General features: G+C 45.3%; 1 protein-coding gene across 1 annotated transcript in view; it reads left to right on the top strand.

Annotated features, from left to right (window-relative positions):
• The window catches only part of LOC134936128 (complement C3-like), a 613,812-nt gene that overhangs the window by 256,058 nt on the left and 331,943 nt on the right, over window positions 1-25,811 (top strand). Inside the window, exons 12-13 of the mRNA XM_063931045.1 lie at window positions 10,692-10,898; window positions 20,743-20,946. Coding sequence (XP_063787115.1) covers window positions 10,692-10,898; window positions 20,743-20,946 — 411 coding nt within the window. The remainder of the gene's footprint in view (window positions 1-10,691; window positions 10,899-20,742; window positions 20,947-25,811) is intronic.

Here is a 25,811-nt window from a genome sequence, read left to right as displayed (position 1 = left end):
GGTATAAACCCCATGGTCCTTACGGAGTCCCCAGCATCCTCTAGGACGTAAGAGAAAATAAAATTTTAAACCTACCGGTAAATCTTTTTCTCCTAGTCCGTAGAGGATGCTGGGCGCCCCTCCTAGTGCGGAGAAATTCTGCAAGGCTTGTATATAGTTGTTGCTTACATAAGGGTTATGTTACAGTTGAGATCAGTCTCTGGCTGATGCTGTTTTGTTCATACTGTTAACTGGTTTAGTATGTACCATGTTGTACGGTGTGTATGGTGTGGGCTGGTACGTATCTCGCCCTTAGATTAACAAAAATCCTTTCCTCATACCGTCCGTCTCCTCTGGGCACAGTTCTATAACTGAGGTCTGGAGGAGGGGCATAGAGGGAGGAGCCAGTTCACACCCATCTAAAGTCTTAGAGTGCCCATGTCTCCTGCAGAGCCCGTCTGTACCCCATGGTCCTTACGGAGTCCCCAGCATCCTCCACGGACTAGAAGAAAAAGATTTACCGGTAGGTTTAAAATCTTAATTTTTTGTTACGCTCCGGCTGAGGGTCGCAGTTTGTACATCGACCCGTGGTCATACGGCAGATTGGTAACAAGTACCTATACGCTGTGCGATTGGACGCGCATTTGTGGGTGCGATATATAGCGCAACTTGATACCCCTTTACGAGCTTTTGCGTAACATCGCGGTATCATTAGCGCTGTGTAGAGCATACGCAAGCGTGATTTGTGTATAAAAAGTGCATAGGGAGTTTTCACTGGTCTCTCCCAGGAAAATCTCCAGCGGTGGATATTTGCTGGAAAAGGTAAGTCACTCCTAACACTTCCAGTAAATAGAAACCAATAGGGACCTCACTGGGTACGCGGTGTTCACTATTGGAGTGAGTCGTGGTACTCAGCGGAGAAGGAGCGAGTGAAAGCGCTAGGTGTCTTTCACCGTTTATTTGCGGTGTGCATTGGAAATTGCGTTTATTGGCAAAAAGTGCGCGATGGGATCCAATTGCACAAGCAGTGGGCGTTTGGTAGCTAGGGTTCAGGCTGAAGAAGTGGGACTGAGAAGGTCAGAAGTGCGGCCAAGAGGGTCAGCAAGGTTTATTATGTGTGAAAAATATGGTTCACACATGGAAGCTTTTTGCAATGAATGGTTACGTACAGTATGACTGACAAAGATAGGGTATCATTCCCTAGGGTGGGCAGCTTTGAACCAGAGGTATTGCAGAACTTAAGGATAAGGATATGTCTGATAAAATCCAGAAAACAAAGGATTAGACATACAGATTGTTTAAACTTATGCAGCAAGAGGGGGATGTGCAAAGGGAATTAGCTCGCGCAGCAGGTTCCAAACCTAGCGGGAAAACAATGGCGACCGCACCACCACCACCATATATTGTTGGGGAGAAAGTGGCTACAAGCAATGGTGCATTAGTACAGGATAGGAATGTGATTGATAAATGTACTAACGCTAACCCTTGCCAGCTGTATCCCATTTTAAACTTTCCCCAGGATTGTGAGCATGAAGATGAGCCCAGCATGATATCGGCACTCTCTCTAGCAGCCACCATACAGAACACCAAGGAGGGCATGGCCCAACCACCAAGAGTTGTAGCAAGGCCCCTTAGCGGAGGGATAAGTGAGGTCGTGTCCACAGGTAAGTACGGTACCATACACTATGCAGAAACAATAGCTCCTCACATTATAAAATCAAACCAGAATGATGTAATTGAATTAAATCCTGTCAGGGTGATTGCAGTTCCCAACGGGAGAACTGACAATCAGGGAGTAACTCCCATCAGGAACATTGCCATGCATTGTCCCTGGTCCCGAGCAGAGTTAAGGTCAATTATGTCTGAATTTCCCGATCCCAGAAAAGATCTAGTCGGATGCCAGAGGTTCATTAAAGAGTTAGGTAATGCCCATGAGCCCACAAATAAAGATTGGCGAACAGTGCTACGAGTGTGTTTACCCTCAAATATTGACACCACGAAATTCATAGCAGACAGTAAGTTAGATGCAGAGGTACCTCTCACTGATGAATACAATCAGGAGAACGTAAAGCAAATCAATCTACAACTAGGAGTGTATTTCCCTACTGTTGTCAAATGGAATAAAATGTTCTCCATAAGACAAAAGGAAGGTGAAGTGGCATCCGAATAATTCCATCGAGCACTGCAGGAAATGGCTAGATACACTGGGATCGAGGACATTAAAGATAATGCACATCACAGGGAGGTAGCTGTTACTGTATTAATGGACGGGTTAAAGGAGGCATTAAGAACAAGGGTACAAACCTCTCAACCTAACTGGAGAGGTATCTCGGTGGCTGCATTGAGAGAGTCCGCTATCGAGCACGACCGGAACATCAGTAAGCACAGGGAGTCTCAGGGGGATAAGCTGATGACAGTAAGTATAAATGCTCTTACAACAAAACCACATCAGCCAAAACTCCAGATCCCTGATGGTAAGTCACGGTCAATAGTATGCTTCTATTGTAAAAAGGAAGGACATTTTGCAAGGGATTGTAGGAATAAAGGTACACATAACGTATACCGACCCCCTAGACCAGAATACGAACCACACTACACGTCACATAATTGGGATCAGGGACCATATAGAAGAGATTATGAGCCACATAGAGGGGAAACAAGAAGGTACCCACCAAGGAGGGATTGGCTGGCCTCCGAAAAATCACAGCTACCCCCTCACATATTGTAGCTGCCAATGCGCTGCGGGAGGGTACCAGTACACAATAGGGGTTGGGCCACACCTGTAGTCTGCAGCCAGCGAAGTTGATTGCTAGCCTTGGTAGTAAACCTGAGGTCACGGTTGATGTAGCTGGTGTACCATTACCATTTCTTGTAGATACAGGGGCGGCCAGGTCAGTGTGGAATTCCACATCAGGTATAAAGACCATGGGAAAAATTATTTCGGCAATGGGAGTAACAGGAACGGTGCAACAATACCCTTTGAGTAGACCTGCAGAGATTACGATAGGGCCCTTGCAAACCAAACATTCTTTTCTGCTGGCTGCATCGGCTCCGACTAATCTACTCGGCAGAGACTTATTGTGTAAAATGCGGTATGTCATATATTGTACTCCTGAGGGTGTCTTCTTGGATATACCTGAGAACCACGCTCAAGAAGTGCAAGATATATTAGACACCCCTCAAAGGCTAATGTCGCATTCTACTGTTATAGACAAGTGTCCATCAAAGGTAGAGGAAATTATCTCACAAATACCGGGTTCCCTTTGGAGCAAAGATGGACAAGACACTGGATTGATGGCGAATGTAGCTCCAGTAGTAGTACAAGTAAAAGATGGTAGGATAGCTCCAAAAATCCCTCAGTATCCTCTGAAGCCAGAGGTAGAGTTAGGAGTGTACCCCATCATAGAGCGGATGCTACAGCAGGGCATCCTAGTCAGGACGTCCAGCACCGCCAATAGTCCCATCTTCCCTGTGAAAAAGAGTGGGGGGTGGGGTTACAGGCTAGTGGAGGATCTAAGGGGGATAAACAAGATAGTTGAGAGCCAATTCCCCGTAGTTCCCAATCCAGCTGTCATCCTCATGCAAATTCCCTCTACTGCAAAATTCTTCACCGTCATTGACCTCTGTTCTGCTTTCTTTCTTTCTTTCTTTCTGTCCCTCTTCACCCTGACAGCCAGTACCTTTTTGCCTTTGCATACAGGGGAGTACAGTACACCTGGACTCGTCTACCCCAAGGTTTCATTGACAGCCCAAGTATTTTCTCCCAGGCTTTGCATGACTGTTTACAATCCTTTCAACCTGAGAGTGGATCCGTACTAATACAGTATGTTGATGACTTATTGTTGTGTTCTGACTCACTCGAATCGTCCTTGAAAGACACGAAACCGCTTCTGTTTCATCTTTCCCAAACGGGACACAAGGTTTCAAAGGATAAGTTGCAGCTGTGCCGGACCAGGGTCAACTATTTGGGACATTGTTTGACTCAAGGACTTAGACACATCACTGCTGATAGAATACAGGCGATTCGCGACATGACTCTGCCACAAACTCAGCAACAGATCCGCACTTTCCTTGGAATGTGTGGGTACTGTAGAAACTGGATTCCAGGGTTTTCTATACTGGCTTTACCTTTGCAAGAAATGGTCTCTTCGAACAAACCAGAATGGATCTCTCACACAGATGAGTCCGAACTGGCGTTTGAGAGACTCAAACAGTGCCTATCACAGGCACCTGCATTAGGTATGCCAGATTATGAGAAGCCCTTTGAATTGTATGGTACAGAAAGTGCTGGGTGCGTGGCAGAGGTCTTAACTCAGAGACATGGTGATGCCAGCAGACCGGTAGCTTACTACAGTGCACAGTTGGACACTGTAGCGCTGTCTCTCCCCACTTGCTTGCAAAGTGTTGCCGCGATAGCTTTGCTGGTAAGTAAAAGCGAGGACGTAGTGTTAGGACATGACCTGACTATACATACACCTCATGCAGTATCAGCCTTACTAAACTCCGCCAAAACCAGACATGTCTCCTCTGCTCGGTTTACAAAGTGGGAATTATCACTGATGGCCCCGGTAAACATCACCATTAAGAGATGCAGCTCACTAAATCCTGCAACGTACTTGCCAAGTGTGCCTGGACAGGCACAAAGGGTGGAGGATGAGAATGATGGTGAAGGAGGATTTAGTGCAGACACTGATACGCATGATTGTATGGAATACCTGAATCAGACTTTCACAGCGAGACCTGACATCAGTGACAACCCACTAGAAGGAGTAGACTTTACCTTCTACACTGACTGTAGTTGCCACAGACAGACAGACAGAATCGGGAGACTTGTGCACTGGATATGCAGTTGTAGATGATGTAGGTATCATAGAAGCTGAACCCCTAGGCCCACCGCACTAAGCACAAGTTGCTGAGTTGGTCGCCCTAACCAGAGCGTGTGAATTAGCCAAGGGTAAGTCAGCTAATATATACACAGATTCTAGGTATGCCTTTGGAGTAGTGCATGATTTTGGGGCCCTATGGCACCTCAGAAATTTCATGACGGCAGCTGGCACAACTGTAGTGCATGCGTCCCACATCAAAAGGCTTTTGACAGCAATACAGGAACCAGAAATAGTGGCTGTTGTCAAGTGCAAAGCACACACTTACAACCAAGACCCAATTTCACTTGGTAACAGCCGGGCAGACGAAGCTGCTAAATCAGCAGCAAGCATCCCCCATACAAACGAACATCACATCACTGATGACATTTAACACGATCAACAAACAACTATTAATCGAAATGCTAAATTTGTGTTCCCTACAGGAAAAGGCAGTCTGGAGGGCAAAGGGGTATGGCCAGGAGTGCTCAGGACTGTGGACAGGTGGACATGGTAAGCCGGTGGCCCCCAGAGCATATCTTCCAAGTCTAGCTGAGGCGGCACACGGTCTGACTCATCTGGGCAAAGAGGGTATGTGCAAGTTGGTAAGAGCCTACTGGTGTGCGCCAGGATTCTCTTCTCATGCAGGTAAGAGAGCAATGACATGTTTTACTTGCTTGAGGAAGAATATTGGAAAGACAATACCAACAGAGCCATCCCATATCCCTCCTACAGACGGACCTTTTCAGGTAATACAAATCGTTTTCATACAGTTACCACCCTGTAGGAATTTGAAATATGTGTTAGTTTGTATTGATGTATTTTCCAACTGGGTAGAAGCGTTCCCTGCTGCCACAAATACTGCTACGTTCACTGCAAAGAAAATTGTGCAGGAACTTGTGTGTAGATATGGTATCCCTAGAATGATTGAAAGTGACAGGGGTTCCCATTTTACAGGTGAAGTCTTTCAGGTCATGTGCAAACTGATGGGAATTAATAGCAAGCTGCATACTCCACAGTGCACAGCACTATTAAGAACAAGCTGAGCAAAGTAATGGCTTAAACTGGATTGTTGTGGCCAGAAGATGTGCTACTAGTGTTGTACAGCATCAGAACCACTCCCAGGTCTCCACTTAACTTATCACCCTTTGAAATTATTTTTGGTCGACAACCTCATGTAATGATAGACCCCCAGGATGATTTGAAATGTAATAATGAAGTGACTGTGAAATATTTGGTTGGGATGAGCCAGCAGCTGAGAAATCAACAAAGAAATTTAAAGCTGGTGATTCCTGACCTACCGAACAGTAATTGTCATGACATTGAGCCTGGGGATTATGTGATGATTTGAAATTTCTTACGCTCAGGTTGCCTCATAGACAGGTGGGAAGGACCATACCAAGTCTTGTTAACCAGCACGACAGCATTGAAGGTCGCCGAAAGAGAGACTTGGGTCCACACTGCAAGAAGGTCGCTGACCCGGAGAGAACTCGTGACAAAGAGCAGAGTGTAGAGAATCTCTTATCACTGGAGTGTTTGTTCCGGGAAAGTTGAGAGGCAGGACTGTTGAAGGGCATCTGAGCACTGAGAGCAACAAGATCTAGAACGGTTGTCGCACCATTTTCTTTTTTCACCTCCCTCTGAATTTTCCTTTCCTTTCTCCTTCTTATTTTCCTTCTTTCCCCTAGCGAAATGGATCGATCAAAAGAGACTGCGTTTCGGGTTTTATTAGTAATTCTGTTTTTGATCAGGACAGTTTGTTTTGGTGAGGGTCTCAGAGAGGTCGAGCGGGGATCTGGAATGGGTTCTGACGGCGAGTATGAATTTGTAGGATCTCAGGAGCAGCACATCACTCGAGTAAAGGCTGGTATCAGTAAGTGCTCTGGTAGTCAGGGAGCTCGGAGGCACCGTGAAAGGTTATTGTCTGATGAATATTGTATTTGTAGGAATTGTGAGAATATAGTAGAGGATGGGTGCATCCAGAGATGTCAGTCCAACCTTAATATCGACATGGACCGCCAACCGTTGAGTGATTACCACTCACTAGGGGGTAAGGTCTTAAACCAGACAGAATGCTGGGTGTGCTCACAAGTACCTCAAAGTCAGAGTAAGTCAGGATTAGTACCATACCCTTTAGCAATAGATGAGGTACTCGAATTGCGGGGTGGGAGACCGGTGGACAAGAAATTCAATATCTCAGGGCCCCCTAGTTTGAAGCTCCACCAGTATCATGTAGACAGGTCCTTATTGTGTTTTAATATTTCCAATTACCGAAAACCGGGAAATTGGGAAGTGACGTGGAATAACCAGACAATGACCTTTTCACACAGAGCTGATAGGATACCCATAGACTCTGAACTTGTACGCCAAATAGCCAACAGTGGGAGGTATTTTCGGTATAGGTATACCCGTGGAAGCAAGACTAATTGGGTTGGAAAAGTATCGTCAGGGTATTGTGCCCATATCATCCAGCCCGATACTTGTACTGAGCAGATGGGAGAACTAGGGATTGGTTTCTTTACTTGGAAAATTTGTAATATGGTGATGTTATATTTTGTCCCCTATGTTCTCCCAGATGATGCCTATTTCATATGTGGGAGGAAGGCGTACAGGTGGCTTGCCCCGAGCTCAGAGGGATTGTGTTATATAGGGAGAGTACTACCGGAGGTCATGACCATAACCCATGATAAAGTGAATGACGTTCACCGCAGTGCTCAGGCTCCTTATACTCAAACTCACTATGAACACATCATCAAGAGAAACTTCATAGATATGGCAGAGCACGCAGACTCTGATTTGATCCACGAATCCACCGGGATTCAGTTCCTTCTCGCATTAGACATTACCCATACTGCCAGAGGAACTATAAATTATAGGTATATCCATGCGCTAGCGAACTTGATAGATAATATCACTGAGATGTATGATGACACCTTCAGGTACACAGGAAGGGAGTTACAAGCCTACAAGAAGGAACTGATTAAGTACAGGATGGTCCTTAATTATGTCACGGCCGTGACAGGTGGGTACTGTGTTACTCTGGCAACTCAATATGGTGTGAAGTGCTGTACATATATTACAAACAGCACTGACGACCCAACGGAGATCATCGATCAGAAGATGGACGAGATCTTGCAGTTGAAGTGGGAGTTCAGGAGGAAGCACAACCTTACCTTAGCGACTGTGAGTAATGAACTGACCGGCTGGGTCTCATGGTTGAACCCACGCAAATGGTTCTCAGGTTTAGGAGAGTGGGCTCAAAATGTCATTATGAATGTGGGGAAGTTTCTCCTTTGTATCCTGGGAGTCATCATAATTATTGGTTTGATATTTAGGTGTGTTCAAATTCTAACACGGTGCAAGCACGGCACAAATTTGATGAGTCTAAGGAGCTAGGGCGCTGTTATAGCAGCAGATTTAATCTACGATCCATCCATAGAGACAGTGTTATGATAAGGATTGCAAATGAATTTCATGGCCTGTTTCTTTCACCCATTTTTCTTTGTCTCCCCCTCTGCCCGGATACATCCAACCGGAAGAGACGTCAGCCCTACCAAAAAAATGTTTATGTGAATGTATTTTCATATATGTATCTTATCTTCATTTCTGCAACCTCCAGTTAATGGCACACATAGTCGACAGGTGATATCCACATATACTAGCACTCACATATGTTTCCCCCTCCATGTATCATCAACTAAATGTGCACCCCATTTGTTGGAACAAGAAGCCGAAAAGAGCTCGGTAGTGTTTGTTGGCCCATTTACAGACTCTTAATATGGGATGAGAAGGATTTAATGTATACTTCGCAATACCTCGAAGCTTATTTAGAACATATATGGCACGATGATACATGCCCCTCAGACATGGATACATACATGCTTTTACTATCCCACTAGGTCATACATTTCCCACCTACAACTCTCCCCCGACCGTCCAAGCTACTGTAGATATTGTATAGATATTTTTCTGTTTATTGATTAGTTAGTGGCAGTTATTGGTGACTGCCAAAGGGTGGACTGTTGAAGTTGAAAAATATTGCAGTACACACATCACGTACAAACTACACACAGATGGCCTCCGTGCTTGTACTTGTTCTGCCGTGCATGCGCATATTCGCAATTTGCGTATGGTCGCTCCCGCGGTCCTGCGCATTAGCGCGTGGTATGAGTATTTACGGTAGAGTTTGTGAGCGCATGGAAAAGCCATCAAAACACATTACATATTTAATCCAAATAGTGCACAATGTACACATAGTCTCCCTGCACCACACCAGCAAGTTACAACAGTTTAAATGGTATCAGAACAAAGGGATTCACCTTTACAGGATAGGAGGGGACAGAAAAAGGTTATAAGGTGGTGTTTGGTATCCAGCTGTAGGGTATTTTAAGGGCAATATTCCGGTGTTGGTTTGCAGAAGATCGCACGTTCCTGCGAATAGTTATGCACAGGAGCAGAATATAAATATAAACTGTATTTACTGCACATTTGGTATGAGGTGGGAACCCAGAGAAGACCACCCACAAGTGCATCTGGAACAGACATCGCCCACCTATTCAAACCAACCTATGACCTCTCCTGTACTGTAAATGACCATCCCTGTGTCCAATGGACAAAGAGATTACAGTATCCATTGTGTTAAGTTTTGGAAGATTGTATATTAAAGAGCCAGCTGCATGCCTGGTCACACACAGACTCTAAAGGTTATCTACCCAGATGACTGAGGACCTGACTGGGAAGCGCAGGCGAAAAACCAAACACGTATGTACCATTGACTGTAGCCATTATTCTTTTGTATTGTATTGCTTTGTTATTGTAACCCCCTTTCAGTAATAATATGTTGTGGTGTCGGAACCTGGCATTTTAAATACAAACTGGTGTTGTGTTTTCCTTTCCCTGCTAAGGTTATAAGTGTATTACTATCACATGTATAGCTGTTAAGGGCTCACGGAGTATCTTTGGGTGTGTACGCACTGAGTGTACTTTGTACAGCCAGCGCGGCGTTTGTACGCAAAGTACATACACGGTACGGAGCTCTGTACGCTAATGGTGTAATAAGTACGTAGGTTGAGGATTAAGTATAGCGGCCGCAGCGGCTCCATTTAAAGTATATGAAATGTCTTTTTAAAGTGTTGCTTTTAGTCCTGTAAGTAAACCGAAGTTTACAATGCTGATTGATTGCTATGGGGAACTTCTCAACTAGTCCACCTCTCCACTCTTTACACTGCTTGATGTATCTCCGGTTATGGATCAATGGGTCGAAAGTTAGAAGGTTGACAATGTCTAGGTCGACACCCAATGGTTGACATTCACAAGGTCGACATGGACAATGGTCATGAGGGTCGATAGGTCGACATGGAAATGGTTGACACATGAAAAGGTCAACATGAGTTTTTACATTTTGTTTGTGTGTCAAAATGTTCCTTTCATCATGTGGACCCCCAGTTAGTGGACTGCATCCCCTCGCGGCCTTGGGCAAGGTTACTATTCCCAAATAGTAAAGTATGAAAATTTCCTAAAAAATAAATAAAAATGCCAACAAAACTCACGTAGACCTTCTCATGTGTCGACCATTGACATGCCGACCTTTTGACCATGTCGACCATATGCATGTTGGCCATTAAGTGTCTACCTATTGACTGTCGACCTATCATCCGGATACCCTCATGGATACCTATTATTCATCAACCCATCCTTCCTGCACTAATAACGAGAACAGCAACTTATGTGTAAGAAGGTCCGTGCACTGATGGAACAAATGCTGTAATATAAGCATGCCAAAACCAAACCTGACCTTAATCATCATATGATGTAGATGTTGACCTTATGATTTGCTTGGTCTGTTTTTAGGTAAAAACAAAAGCTCCAAACTTAGCCATTACCCAGCAAGCCTCTGCCACCATGACAGCCAATGCATACAAGTCTGCTGGTGGCAATTTCCTACATATCGGCATCGCAGGTGGAGTATGGAAACCAGGAAACAATCCTTCTATCAGCTTTACTATCAAGAACCATAACACTGGAACAGAAAAACAGATCAAACATTTTATCTATGTGGTAATGACCTACATTAATGTTTGTGTGTAGAGATTCTTCCAATGTCTTATGTATGAGCTGTGTGCAGGTTTTTACACCTGGATCTTTACAGTGCATCCAGAAAATATTCACAGTGCTTCACTTTTTCCACATTTTGTTGTTACAGCTTTATTCCAAAATGGAATAAATTATTTTTTTCCCTACGAATTCTACACACAATACCCCATAATGACAACGTGATAAAGGTTTTTTTTTAGATTTTTGCATATTTATTAAAAATAAAAAATTAAGAAATCACATGTACATAAGTATTCACAGCCTTTGCCATGAAGCTCAAAATTGAACTCAGGTGCATCCTGTTTCCACTAGTCATCCTTGAGATGTTCCTACAGATTAATTGGAGTCCACCTGTGGTAAATTCAGTTGATTGGACATGATTTGGAAAGGCACACACCTGTCTATATAGTGCATGTCTGAGCACAAACCAAGCATGAGGTCAAAGGAATTGTCTGTAGACCTCTGAGACAGGAATGTCTCGAGGTACAAATCTGGGGAAGGGTACAGAAAAGTATCTGCAGCTTTGAAGGTCCCAAAGAGCACAGCTCCGTAAATGGAAGAAGTTCGGAACCACCAGGACTCTTCCTAGAGTTGGCCGGCAGTCTAATCTGAGCCATTGGGGGAGACGGGCCCTAGTCAGGGAAGTGACCGAGAACCCAATGGCCACTCTGTCAGAGGTACAGCATTCCTCTGTGGAGAGAGGTGAACCTTCCAAAAGGACAACCATCTCTGCAGCAATTCACCAATCAGGCCTGTATGGTAGAGTGGCCAGACGGAAGTCACTCCTTAGTAAAAAGCACATGGCAGCCCCCCTAGAGTTTGCCAAAATGCACCTGAAGGACTCTGAGACCATGAGAAACAAAATTCTCTGGTCTGATGAGTTGAAGATTGAACTCTTTGGCATGAATGCCAGGTGTCATGTTTGGAGGAAACCAGGCACGCTCATCACCAGGCCAATACCATCCCAACAGTGAAGTATGGTGGTGGCAGCATCAATGCTGTTGGGATATTTTTCAGTGGCAGGAACTGGGAGACTAGTCAGGATAGAGGAAAAGATGAAAGCCGCAATGTACAGAGACATCCTGGATGAAAACCTGCTCCAGAGCGCTCTTGACCTCAGACTGGGGCGACGGTTCATCTTTCAGCAGGACAACAACCCTAAGCACACAGCCAAGATTTCAAAGCAGTGGCTTCAGGACAACTCTGTGAATGTTTTTTAGTGGCCCAGCCAGAGCCCAGACTTAAATCCGATTGAACATCTCTGGAGAGATCTGAAAATGGCTGTGCACCGACGCTTCCATTCCAACCTGATGGAGCTTGAGAGGTGCTGAAAAGAGGAATGGGCGAAACTGCCCAAACATGGGTGTGCCAAGCTTGTGGCATCATATTCAAAAAGACTTGAGGCTGTTATTGCTGCCAAAGGTGCATCAACAAAGTATTGAGCAAAAGGATTTCTCAGTTTTTTTTAAATTAAATTAGCAAAAATCTAAAAAAAAAAACTTTTTTAACGTTGTCATTATGGGATATTGGGGGTCATTCCGAGTTGTTCGCTCGCTAGCTGATTTTAGCAGCATTGCACACGCTAGGCCGCCGCCCTCTGGGAGTGTATCTTAGCATAGCAGAATAGCGAACGAAAGATTAGCAGAATTGCGAATAGAAAATTCTTAGCAGTTTCTGAGTAGCTCAGGCCGTTTTGTTCCTGGTTTGACGTCACAAACACGCCCTGCGTTCGGCCAGCCACTCCCCCGTTTCTCGGCAACGAGCGAACAACTTGGAATGACCACCATTGTGTGTAGAATTTTGAGGGAAAAAAATAATTTATTCAATTTTGGAATAATGCTGTAACATAACAAAATATGGAAAAAGCGAAGCGCTGTGAATACCTTCTGGATGCACTGTAGGTATCCTGTTCTGGGCCTGATTCTTAATAGCACATACAGTAATGCCAGTGGTCTCACGGGTCAGCGATTGTTTGCTAATTCATATGCGTGAAAATCCCTAAAAGTTTTTATGGTTCATGCATTATACAGCATTATACAGCGAGTATGCACACAGTCACAGTATTGCGTGTGAAATGTATTGGAGATGTATTGGGCATTCCTGGCTGGTGACCGGGATGTTGCTATTCAGATGCACATAGATTTACCATTTAAGTTTTCCTATTGCAAAACCCCAAATAAAAGCTATCGCCTTACAATTGTTTTGCAAATTAGATGAACCACACAGCATTTTTAAATTTCTACTGCCTTTTACACTAATAATAAGGCTTGCATTAATTGAGATTAAAAAGATAGTAGTGGAAAAAGGAGTGCAAATGGTTAAAATATGCATTTACTAGTTAAATACATATGAAATGCTTCAGGAAAACTAAATGTGCAATGGATACAATGGGGGGTATCTTATTACTCGCAGTAATTTACCGCAAGTAATTGTATCACCGGGGGCTATCCAAAAATACCTGTAGCGCGGCTTATCTGGGATTTTGTTTCACCTGCCTCAATTGAAAACTGGGCTGTGGCCGGTGAACACACATAGGTTTAACGGAACCTGTATTTTTTTTATAATGGCGATCCAAATTGGATAGCATGTAAAAAAAACATTGATGAAACATCGAGAAAAATTGATAAAAAAAATTACGTTTTTTGCACCTGATGTTTTATAGTGGCTAACTGGATATTGCCCAATATTCACAATAATAAAAAAATAATAATTTAAAGACCAGTACAGTCATACTGATACAACTAATAATCACTGACAATAGGGGTGATTCCGAGTTGATCGTAGCTGTGCTACGATTATCCACACTGACATGCGGGGGGGATGCCCAGCACAGGGCTAGTCTGCCCCGCATGTCAGGCATGACCCCCCCACACACCCCCACAGTGGCGATGCTTTTGCACTTCAGGAGTAGCTGCCGGCTAGAGCAGCTTTTGCTTGCTGGCTGGGAGCTACTCGTCGCTGCCTGGGTTGCAGCGGCTGCGCATGATGTCACACAGCCGCTGCAGCCCAACCCCCCCACGGTCTGGCCATGCCTGCGTTGGCCAGACAACGCCCACAAAACGGCAGCCAAATGCCGCCGTGCCGCCTCCTCCCGCCCAGCGAACGCCACTGCCTGTCAATCAGGCAGAGGCAATCGCTAAGCAACATCAGCCGTCGGCTGTCAGCCATGCGCCGGCGCACTGTGGCACCGGCGCATGCGCACTTCTGACCTGATCGCTGCGCTGCGATGAATGGCAGCGTGCGATCAGGTCAGAATGACCCCCTATGTTGCACTCCCAGCAGCACACTTGAAGGTGACTATATATAGTGATAATGAATAAATGTTTACAAAGTAACTCATTTTTTTTTTTGCTACTGTAGTGCAGTTACATAAAAACATAGAATTTGACTACAGATAAGAACCAATTGACCCGTCTTGTCTGCCCCTTTTTTAAATTCTTTAGGCAATATCAAACCCTTTTGAACCTTAGTTCTGTTTAAATTGCTCTACTGTCTTAGCCTCTACCACCTCTGATGGGAGGCTAATCCACTTGTCCACTACCGTTTCTGTGAAGTAACTTTTCCTTACATTTCCCCTGAACCTCCCCCCCTCCAGTTTCAGTGCATGTCCTTGAGTTCTAATACTTCTCTTAATTTGAAGAATGTTTCCCTCCTGAACCTACTTAAAACTCTTAATATTTTTGAAAGTTTCTATCATGTTCCCCCTTTCCTTTCTCTGCTCCAAACTATACATATTGAGATTTTTTAGTTTTTCCGGGTAAGTTTGTTGATGTAGGCCGTGCACCAGATTAGTTCCCTTCTTTGTATACTCTCTAATGTATTTATATCCTTCTGGAGATAGGGGTATATTCAATTAAAGTCGGATCCATTCCGTCAGGATTTGGCCATTCCCGGCAATCTCAATCCGACTTTAAAAAACGTCAGATTGAAGAGATGAGGGAGCTGATAGGAGGAGATGGGGGAGAGCAGCAGGAAGAGCAGGAACCCAGTGTCTGAAGCAGCGTAGCGGGGGGATGGGGCTCCACCCCAGACCTCACAGCAGCATCCACTCGGCTCCAGCAAGCAGGACCTCACTTGCTGGAGCTGGGTGGACGCTGTCGTGAACGGCGACGATGCCCCATCCTCCTGATACGCTGCTACAGCTGCTGGGTTCCTGCTCTCCCCGTCTCCTCCTCTCAGCTCCCTCATCTCCTCAATCTGACTTTTTTTTAAAGTCGGATTGAGATTGTCGGAAAGGGGCCCAAACCTGCTGGATTTGGCCCTGCTTCCGATAGAAGCACGCGGATCGGCGGCTGTTCCACCGATCCACGTGCTTTCCGACAAGTCGATTTTCCCAACTTGTCGGAAACCAAGGAGGGGATTGAATAGGTTGAAACTCCTTCCGACCTGAAAAAGTAAAAAAATGTAATCTTTCCGACAAGACGGCAGTTTCGACAGTAATTGAATATACCCCATGGTCTCCAGAACTGGACACGGTATTCCAGATGAGGCAGTACCAGTGACCTATACAGTGGCATTAATACTTCTTTTTTCTGCTGTTGATCCCTCTCCCTATGCAAACAAGCATCTGACTAGCCTTCCTCATTGCTTTGTTACATTGCTTTCCTGCCTTTAAGTCACTTGAAATAGTGACTTCTAAATCCCTTTCCTCCTCAGTAGTTTCCATTATAGTACCCTTGATGCTGTATTTAGCCTTTGGGTTTTTGAATCCCAAGTGCATGATTTTGCATTTTTTAGCATTAAACTGTAGTTGCCATGTTCTTGACCATTTATCACGTCTACCTAGATCATCATTCATTTGTTTTACTCCTCCTGGTGTGTCTACCCTGTTGTATATCTTTGTGTCATCTGCAAAAAGGCATACTTTCCCTTCAATACCATTTGCAATGTCACCAACAAAGATATCAAAGAGCACTGGTCCATGTACAGATCCTTGGGGTGCTCCACTGGTAAGATTTCCCTCCACAGAATGCACTCCATTTACTACAACGGTCTGTTTCCTATCCTGCAACCAGGTTCTTATTCATTTAACTGTTTTATAATCTGATTCCACACTTTTGAGTTTATTTAGCAGTCTGCAATGTGGGACAGTGTCAAAAGCCTTACTAAAGTCTAGGTATGCTACATATACAGCCCCCCCTTGATCTATTATTTTAGTCCGGGAGTCAAAAAAGTCAATATTTGTTTGACATGATCTCCCACCAGTAAATCCATGCTGTTTTAGATCCTGTAAATTGTTTCAGATATTCCACTACTTTTTCTTTTAATAGTGTTTCTTTTACTTTCCCTGTGACTAATGTATGGCTTACTGGTCTGTAGTTACTTGCTTCTTTCTTGCTTCCACTTTTGTACAGTGTAACTACATTCGCTCTTTTCCAGTCCTCTGAAATTGTACCTGTATCTAGTGACTGGTTAAATAATTCTGTTAGTGGTACTACCAGCACATCTTTTAGCTCTATTAGTATCCTTGGATGTATCCCATCTAGTCCCACTGATTTATCCACTTTCAGTTTTTAGAGTTCTGTTAGGACCTTCTACTCTGTAAATGTACTTGCATCTACTTTATTTTTATGTATGTCCTTGCAACTTAACTGTGGCCCATTCCCTACTTCTGTAGTTAATACTGAGCAAAAATAATTATTTAAATGATCTACTATTGCCTTATCTTCCTCCACCAAGTTCTCACTCTCTGTCTTCAGTCTTATTATTCCACCATTTGAGTTTTTCCTTTCACTTGTACAACAGTATACTTAAAAAAAGTTTTGCACCTTTTATCTACTGACTGGCAGGGGTGGATTTAGGGATGAGGGTGCCCCTAGGCACAACAGTAATGGCTGGCCCCCCGCCTGCCTAATTTTATTATTTTTATTGATTGGTTATAAGCCCTCATTAGATGGTAGCTAATTTAATATAATAATAAAAAAGGCACCAACTGTGACATTTTAATTATGTATACATATTAACTAAGTAGGACAGTTTACATGTGCAGTACGTGTATGTCCTACCCATTTACACTCCATTCAAGATGGCATGTGGTACAGTACAGTGGAAATATTTAGCAGTTACTGGTACTTTTTGGTCTGACAGTGCCAACACAAGCATCTACGCGCTGACCCCAAACAAGTGCCGCCCCTAGGCACGTGCCTCATGTGCCTAATGGGAAATTCGCCACTGCTGACTGGGTCATTTTCTCCTCAGCATGTTCCTTTGCAGGCCTGATCACTTTCTCAGCCTCCTTCCATCTGGCAAGATAAACCTCTTTGGGGTTCTTATTATTTTGAGTCTGTTTGTATTTCCTAAAGGTCATCTTTTTTGCTTTCATAATACTTGCTACTTCTTTTGCAAACCACACTGGCTTTATTTTCCTGGTGCTTTTTCTAACCCTTTTGATACAAAGGTCTGTTGCCTTTAGTATTGCACTTTTTAGTTTTTCCCACCTCTCCTGCGCTCCTTCCAAATTCCTCCAGTTGCCATTGAATCACTTAAACATCTCCCCATTTTTGCAAAGTCAGCACTCCTAAAGTCCAACACCTTTGTTTTTGTGTGACAGGAGTTGGACCCTGTTATTGGATGGTTTTTAGCATTGAGCTGTATAAATGTGCAACAGGGGTATGGAGCTCCCTTGAAGGTATTTGGAGTATGCAGTGTTATAATATGAGAGCCTATGCTCTCAGACTAGCTGTGGCTTGGAGTGTTAGATGCCTCTAGTAATGGCACCTGGCACCTGATAGACAAAGAGAGTTTGCTATCCTTGCCATTGTGTAGATATGTTGATTTTGGGTTTGAAATCTGCACAGGAGTGGAATAATAATATTGTGTCTATGCATGTAGCAATTTGTTATAATGTAATATATTAGACCAACATGTGGCTATTTGGTTACAATTTAGGGGGTCATTCCGAGTTGTTCGCTCGTTGCCGATTTTCGCTATACTGCGATTAGTCGCTTACTGCGCATGCGCAATGCTCGCAGAGCGCATGCGCTTAGTTATTTTACACAAAAGTTAGGTATTTTACTCACTGCATAACAAAGCTTTTTCATCGCTGTGCTGATCGTAGTGTGATTGACAGGAAGTGGGTGTTTCTGGGCGGAAACTGGCAGTTTTATGGGAGTGTCTGGAAAAACACAGGCGCTTGAGTTGCAAAACGCAGGAGTGTCTGGGCGAATGCTGGGTTTGTTTGTGATGTCAAACCAGGAACGAAAAGGACTGAGCTGGTCGCAATGGCTGAGTAAGTCTGGAGCTACTCAGAAACTGCGGGGTAATCGTTACGAGAAAATTAGCGAAGCTTTCGTTAGCAATTCTGCTATGCTAAGATACACTCCCAGTAGGCGGCGGCTTAGCGTGTGCACTGCTGCTAAAAGCAGCTAGCGAGCGAACAATTCGGAATCTCCCCCTTAGTTCACTTGGTTGGTGGTGCGCCTGGGTAATAGTTCAGAAAAACTATGTTAAGAAGGGTTTTGCAAGAGCAAGAAGACTATTAGTCTATCTGGGGCACACTTTCGTGTATTATGTATTTATGTTTAATGTTAATATTTTAAAACGTAACTTTTATTGATATGCACTCTTTAGTGGTACCTGATGTATCAGTGTGTTTAACAGCGTGCTGCACTTGCACCAAATCAGACTTAAGCACACGGACAGAGGCCCTGATCTCACTTCAGTCGCTGAAGTACGGAAATTGCTATTTGTCGATTTCAACACCTCTGCACATGGACTTAAATTGTGATTCCATGCGATTGCAGTGTAAGTGCCAGTGGGGGGTGGTGACGAGGTGGCATTTTGTGGGCATGAACACAGTGTTAGGGGGGAGCAGTCCAGACAATGGAGGCAAGTCCGGACCAGCTGCAGGGGCGGACCGCGGCGGCTGTGTGACGTCACACACAGCTGCGGTGACCCAAAACATGGCAGCCATGCACCTGCCTTTGCAGTTAGGCTGCGAAGGCAGGGGGCTACCCTAAAGATGTGAGCACTTTGCTGTCTAGAAAAATGCTCTCATTTCAGTGAAGGGAAGGATCCGACATGTGGGGCGGCCTTGCCCTGTGCTGAGTAGAAGGAGTTGTAGTTTTGCAAATTTTCACAAAACTACAACTCATGCTTAATTATGCACAGAGGCCCTCATTCCGAGTTGTTCGCTCGCAAGCGGATTTTAGCAGATTTGCTCATGCTAAGCCGCCGCCTACTGGGAGTGAATCTTAGCATCTTAAAATTGCGAACGATGTATTCGCAATATTGCGATTACACACCTCGTAGCAGTTTCTGAGTAGCTCCAGACTTACTCGGCATCTGCGATCAGTTCAGTGCTTGTCGTTCCTGGTTTGACGTCACAAACACACCCAGCGTTCGCCCAGACACTCCTCCGTTTCTCCAGCCACTCCTGCGTTTTTTCCGGAAACGGTAGCGTTTTTTCCCACACGCCCATAAAACGGCCTGTTTCCGCCCAGTAACACCCAATTCCTGTCAATCACATTACGATCTCCAGAACGATGAAAAAGCCGTGAGTAAAATTCCTAACTGCATAGCAAATTTACTTGGCGCAGTCGCAGTGCGAACATTGCGCATGCGCATTAAGCGGAAAATCGCTGCGATGCGAAGATTTTTAACGAGCGAACAACTCGGAATGAGGGCCAGAGTTCAGTAGTGCATACAGATGAATCTATCCTTTAAAATGAAGATTTCTGGGCAGTGACTAGGCATAAACCTTGGGAACACACAGATTAGCATAAATTAGTAAACAGGCTGCTGTGTCCCTCTGGAAAAGCAGCCGCAGATGCATCCAACTGAGAATCAGATTATGGACCTAATTCAGAGTTGATCGCAGCAGTGAATTTGTTAGCAGTTGGGCAAAACCAAGAGGTTAATTCCGAGTTGATCACTAGCTGCCGTTGTTCGCAGCGTAGCGATCAGTGGAAAAAATGGCTAATCTGCGCACTCACCGCAATGCACTCGCGCGACATACGGGTACAATGAGCATCGTGGTTTTGCACAGGTTCTAGCGAAGCTTGCAGTCGCACAGCTGATCGCAAGGAGATTGACAGGAAGAGGGCGATTCTGGGTGGCAACTGACCGTTTTCTGGGAATGTTTGGAAAAACACAGGTGTGCCAGGAAAAACGCAGGCATGGCTGGGTGAACGCTGGGCGAGTATGTGATGTCAAAAGCTGTCCCTCCATCGTTAGAATCAACGCACACAAAGAGTAACTACAGGGCTGGTCTTGTTTTGCACAAAAAGATTTTGCAGGCACTCTGCTGCACAAGCATTCGCACTTCTGCAAAGTGAAAATACACTCCCCAGTGGGTGGCGACAATGCGTTTGCACGGCTGCTAAAAACTGCTAGCGAGCGATCAACTCGGAGTGACCCCCCATGTGCACTGCAGGTGTGGCAGATATAACATGTGCAGAGAGAGTTAGATTTGGGTGGGGTGTGTTCAAACTGAATCTAAACTGCAGTGTAAAAATAAAGCAGCCAGTATTTACCCTGCACAGAAACAAAATAACCCACCCAAATCTAACTCTCTCTGCACATGTTATATCTGCACCCCTGCAGTGGACATGGTTTTGCCCAACAGATAACAAATTTGCTGCTGCGATCAGCTCTGAATTACCCCCTATATCAGACTGACAGATACTGCTTCCTGGTGATAGATGACCACTCTGTGCTGGGCTGCCTGCCACAATATGGTAGCACCACTTACCTGCTCAGCATCATTCTGGCTACATTCTCTGTACTCAGCTATACTATGCATATTATAAATTAAATTATGTGTTATGCATTATTCACTTAATTGAAGATTATTATTTTCTTAATTCAGATACTGAACAAAGGAAAAATAATGAAAGTGGGCAGACAGGAAAGGAAAGCAGGCCAGCCCGTGGTCATTATGAAACTGCCAATAACACCGGACTACATCCCATCATTCCGCATTGTGGCTTATTATACCGTGAAAACTGGTGATCAGCATGAGATCGTAGCTGACTCTATATGGGTAGATGTGACAGACACCTGTATGGGGACGGTAAGATGCTTCAATATTACAGATCATTAAACTACTTGCAGTTTAACTAACAAAATTAAAATGAAACGCCACTGAAAACTGACATTTCATTTAGTTCCATGAATTAAAAATTAATGCAATACATTACTGGAATACCTGGGGTGCAAACAGAAAGTAAAAAGGGTACACCCGAAAGTGTCTCCGACGTACGTTTCATATTCAGCTTGATCAGACGCAGTGCTGTGATCAAGCTGAATTTGTAACGTGCAGTACATCAGAGTTACTGGATGGCTCCCCAGATAAGCAGCTGCAGAGCACCCACAGTAGATCTGATCTCCCTGCTCTAATGTCATAAAATTCCTCTTAGGGTAAGTGGTGGTCATGCCCTGCTCTACCCAGCATGCTCATTGTTTAGCTTGATACAGTACCTTTACTTTCTGCAGCGGGGTACACTGAGTTCCACAGGGAATAACATCGGGGTGTAGAGGAGGATCTTGATCCGAGGCACCAACAGGTTAAAAGCTTTGACTGTTCCCAGAATGCATAGCGCCGCCTCCTCTATAACCCCGCCTCTATGCACAGGAGCTCAGTTTTGTAGTTAGTGCCATGCAGTGCAGGCATACAACAGGCAGGGCTGCTCAGGTAGCCCTTAGAAGAGTTTTTATTTAGGTCAAATTTGAAGACTTCAAGGGCTGCAGCAGAGACACTGTTAGTGTTAGATGTCAGTCAGACATCTCCTGCTGCAGCTCCATCACCTCCCCCAGCGTCGCTGTATACTCCCGCACCCTGGTTGCCGGGTACTTACAGCGGAGGCTCCAATTTTAATCAGTCAGACACACCACCGAAGTTCTCCAGGATCGCATGGCCGCGCTTAGGGAGGAGGCAGCTGGAAACCGCGATCCGGCGCGGCCGGTGGGAGGCGGGCCGTGCCCACTGGCGTGGACACTGTGGCAGTATAGGGACCCCACTAGACCACCAGGGCAGGGACACAGGTTGGTTTTACTAAAAACCGTTTGTTATATGGCCCACAGTACCCGGTGGTGAAGTCCAGCAAGGGGATAAGGCTTTACCTGTAGCCCCTCCCCCAGCCCCAGGGCGCCATTTGGAGTAAATGTTCCCACCCTGGAGCTGCATCTCTCCCTCTCCCTCACTCCATGTCAGCATTTGGGCGCCATTTCCACAAGCTGAGCTGATCCTGGGACTGTTTGGGCAAATCCTCCTCTGTAAAGCCGCCTGCATGTCAGCGCTGTGCATTTTGCGGGACACTTAAGTATTCTACATGTCTGCTGACAGTGTTAGTTAAGAAATAGTGCATTTAGTCAGGGTTATATAGTACAAGTACCCTGTGATATACATCCAGTATTTACTGTGCATTGATATATCTATTGATTGTATATCTGTACTTAGTATTAATTTGTATTGCTAGACAAGTGCAGTTTTATTGTATGTCATAATTTCTGCATTGTACATGTGACTGTGTGTGTGTGCATATGCAGCTGCTCCGTGGCTTCCATTTCGTGTATCTCACTCAGATTGCTATCGCTATATTCTGTACCCTGAGGGGGCTAAGTGCATCAGGGTTATTGTTTAATATAGGTGTTTCAAAGGATATACTTAGTGTTTATTTTTCTCTGTGAATTTCAGTCACTATGGGGGTAATTCTGAGTTGATCGCAGCACCAAGTTTGTTAGCAACTGGGCAAAACCATGTGCACTGCAGGGGGGGCAGATATAACATGTGCAGAGAGAGTTAGATTTGGGTGGGTTATTTTGTTTCTGTGCAGGGTAAATACTGGCTGCTTTATTTTTACACTGCAATTTAGATTTCAGTTTGAATACACCCCACCCAAATCTAATTCTCTCTGCACATGTTATATCTGCCCCCCCCCCCCCCTCCCCTGCAGTGCACATGGTTTTGCCCAACCGCTAACCAAATTCCTGCTGCGATCAACTTGGAATTACCCCCTATATACCTCCTGAATTCTCTGTCTGTGCTAATACACTGCACAGGGGGTTCTTGTTAAGGTATTAGGCTGCTGATATTGTACTGGGTTGCACGTGAATTGTGCTTTCAGATATCAGCTACAAGGGGCGACGGAACTGGGGCAGATCCCACATTGTGTGGCGGTGACACATTAGAGGAAAACATAGCAGCAGAGGGTTCAAGTTCTGGGGGTTCCCTGCCACCCAGTGGAACTGTAGCAATGGGGGTTCATAATGACCCACCTTGGGCTACTTTCTCCACGTTATTAAGTACGCTGGTAACTAGACTTACGCCCCCTATGGGACCTCATGTGCCGGTACAACCGCTTATTGGGGGTCATTTTGAGTTGATCGCTAGCTGCCGTTGTTCGCAGGGCAGCGTTCAGACAAAGAAAATTGGCATTTCTGCGCATGCGTATGCACCGCAATGTGCACGCAGGACGTACGGGTACAAAGGCTTTTGTGGTTTTGCACAGGTTCTAGCGACCTTTTCATTCGCACTGGCGGCCTTAAGAAGATTGACAGGAAAGGGGCGTTTCTGGGTGTCAACTGAACATTTTCAGGGAGTGCTTAGAAAAATGCAGGCGTGCCAGGGAAAACGCAGGCGTGGCTGGGCGAACGCTGGGCGGTTGTGTGACGTCAAAAGCCAACCCTCCAACGTTAGAATCAACGCAGACGAAAAGTAAGTCCAGGGCTGGTCTTGTTTTGCACAAAATGTTTTTGCAGGCGCTCTGCTGCACAGGCGTTCACACTCCTGCAAATCAAAAATACACTCCCCAGTGGGCGGCGACAATGCGTTTGCACGGCTGCTAAAAACTGCTAGCGAGTGATCAACTCTAAATGACCCCCATGGTCCCTGCGGTTAATCCGTCATGGGCAGATCACCTGTCCACTCAGTTACAGCAATTGAACCACTCACTGACTAAACGGAAATCTAACCCTCGCCTGCCTAAGATGAAGGGGTCCTCTAAGCGGGCCATTACTTCCTCACAATCCACTCACGTACCAGACACCTCGTCTGATGAGGATGGCGTATATACTGACCCCACAGACACTGATCCAGATACTTCTGATGGGGAATCGGTCTCTCAGGTGGATGTTCCTGACTTATTGGAGTCTATCAGGCTAATTTTTCAGATTACTGATGACCCAGAGCCTGTTGCTACCTCTAAGAAACCGGACATATTTAAACGTCAGAAGGTTATTAAACAAGTTTTACCTCATTCTGACCATTTAGTTGACATACGTCAGGAATCCTGGGAAAATCCAGGAAAGAAATTCACACCTCACAAGAAGATGCAGGCGTGCTATCCCCTCGCTGCGGAGCTAAGTAAAAATTGTGAAACACCCCCGCCAGTGGATTCGCAAGTAGTGACAGGCAGAGCTGAGGACACCACCTGCTCTGCCTGTCACTACCATCACTTCTCTGAAAGAACCGACGGATAAGCATGTGGAGGGTTGTTTAAAAGCAATTTACACCCTAGTAGGTGCTATGCATCGGCCCACTATTGCAGCGACATGGGCTGCAGAGGCTATTGAAGCATGGGCTCAGGAGGTGGAAGCAGAGCGGGCTTCCAACTTTTCTGATAATGCTAGACAATGCCTTTCAGATATTGTCACAGCCTCTCATTACATTAAGGAGGCGGCTTCTGATGCCGGTATTCTGGCGGCCAAGGCTTCTACTATGTCCATTTTGGCTCGCCGTATTTTATGGTTGCGATCCTGGTCTGTGGATCTGGAGTCTAAGAAAACCCTGGAGGTGCTCCCTTTTAAGGGAGACATTCTTTTTGGAGAGGACCTCAACAAGATAGTGGCTGACTTAGCTTCTGCTAAAACTGCATGTCTACCTTGTACTGCTTCTTCGGTGCTGAAGGCTAAGAGTACTTCGTTTTGCTCCTTTCATCCTTCAGGTAAAGCAAAAGGTCAGGCGTACCCGAAACAGGTTCGCACTTCCAAAGCCACTAAGCCAAAACCTAAACAGGCCTGGGCTGCCCGTCAGCCTGCTTCCAAAACTGAGAAGCCTGCGGCATGACGGGGCGGGCCTACCTCTGGAGAATACCACTTCCAACGCCTGGGTACGGGAACTCGTCACTCGCGGTTACGCCATACCCTTCAAGAATCGTCCCCCTCATCGATTTTGCCTGACAGACGTCCCTTCGGATCAGGTGAAGGCAAAAACTCTTCATTTGGTGGTACAGTCCCTCCTGGTAGTACAGGTGCCTCAGGCACCACTATTCCTAGTCCCAAAACCAAATGGGTCCTCTCGGCCCATTCTCAACCTCAAGTCCTTGAACAAATTTGTGAGAGTCTCCAAGTTTCGTATGGAAACTTTGCTCTATTGTTCTGGCCTTGGAGCCCGGGGACTATATGGTCTCCCTGGACATTCAAGATGCTTACCTGCATATTCCTATTGCAATGTCGCATCAACAGTACCTGAGGTTTACTGTAGGCAACCTCCATTATCAATTTCGGGCTTTACCTTTTGGTTTGACCACGGCCCTGCGAGTCTTCACGAAGGTCATGGCGGTAATGACGGTTGTACTCCGCCGTCAAGGGGTGAGGATCCTCCCGTATCTGGACGGCTTGTTGATCCTGGCAAATTCCCCAGAAATTCTCCTACGCCTTCTGGATATGACGCTCTAGTTTCTGCAAGCCCACGGGTGGCTCATCAACTGGAAGAAATCTTCCCTGGTCCTGGCTCAGAGAATGGTGCACCTGGAGGCGTTGTTGGACACTCACAACCAGCGGGTGTTCTTGTCTCAGGAGAAGGTCCTGAAACTTCAGGAAAAGATTTGATGCTTCCTATCTCGTCCGCAAGTGTCGATACATTCAGCGATGCAAGTGCTAGGTCTCATGGTGTCAGCTTTCAACATGGTGAAGTACGCTCAATTCCATTCCCGCCCT

This window comes from Pseudophryne corroboree, chromosome 6 (assembly GCF_028390025.1).
Source record: "Pseudophryne corroboree isolate aPseCor3 chromosome 6, aPseCor3.hap2, whole genome shotgun sequence".
NCBI classification, from domain to species: Eukaryota; Metazoa; Chordata; class Amphibia; order Anura; family Myobatrachidae; genus Pseudophryne; species Pseudophryne corroboree.
The sequence above is the reverse complement of the archived record's forward strand: the minus strand, read 5'-3'. Positions and strand labels throughout refer to the sequence as shown.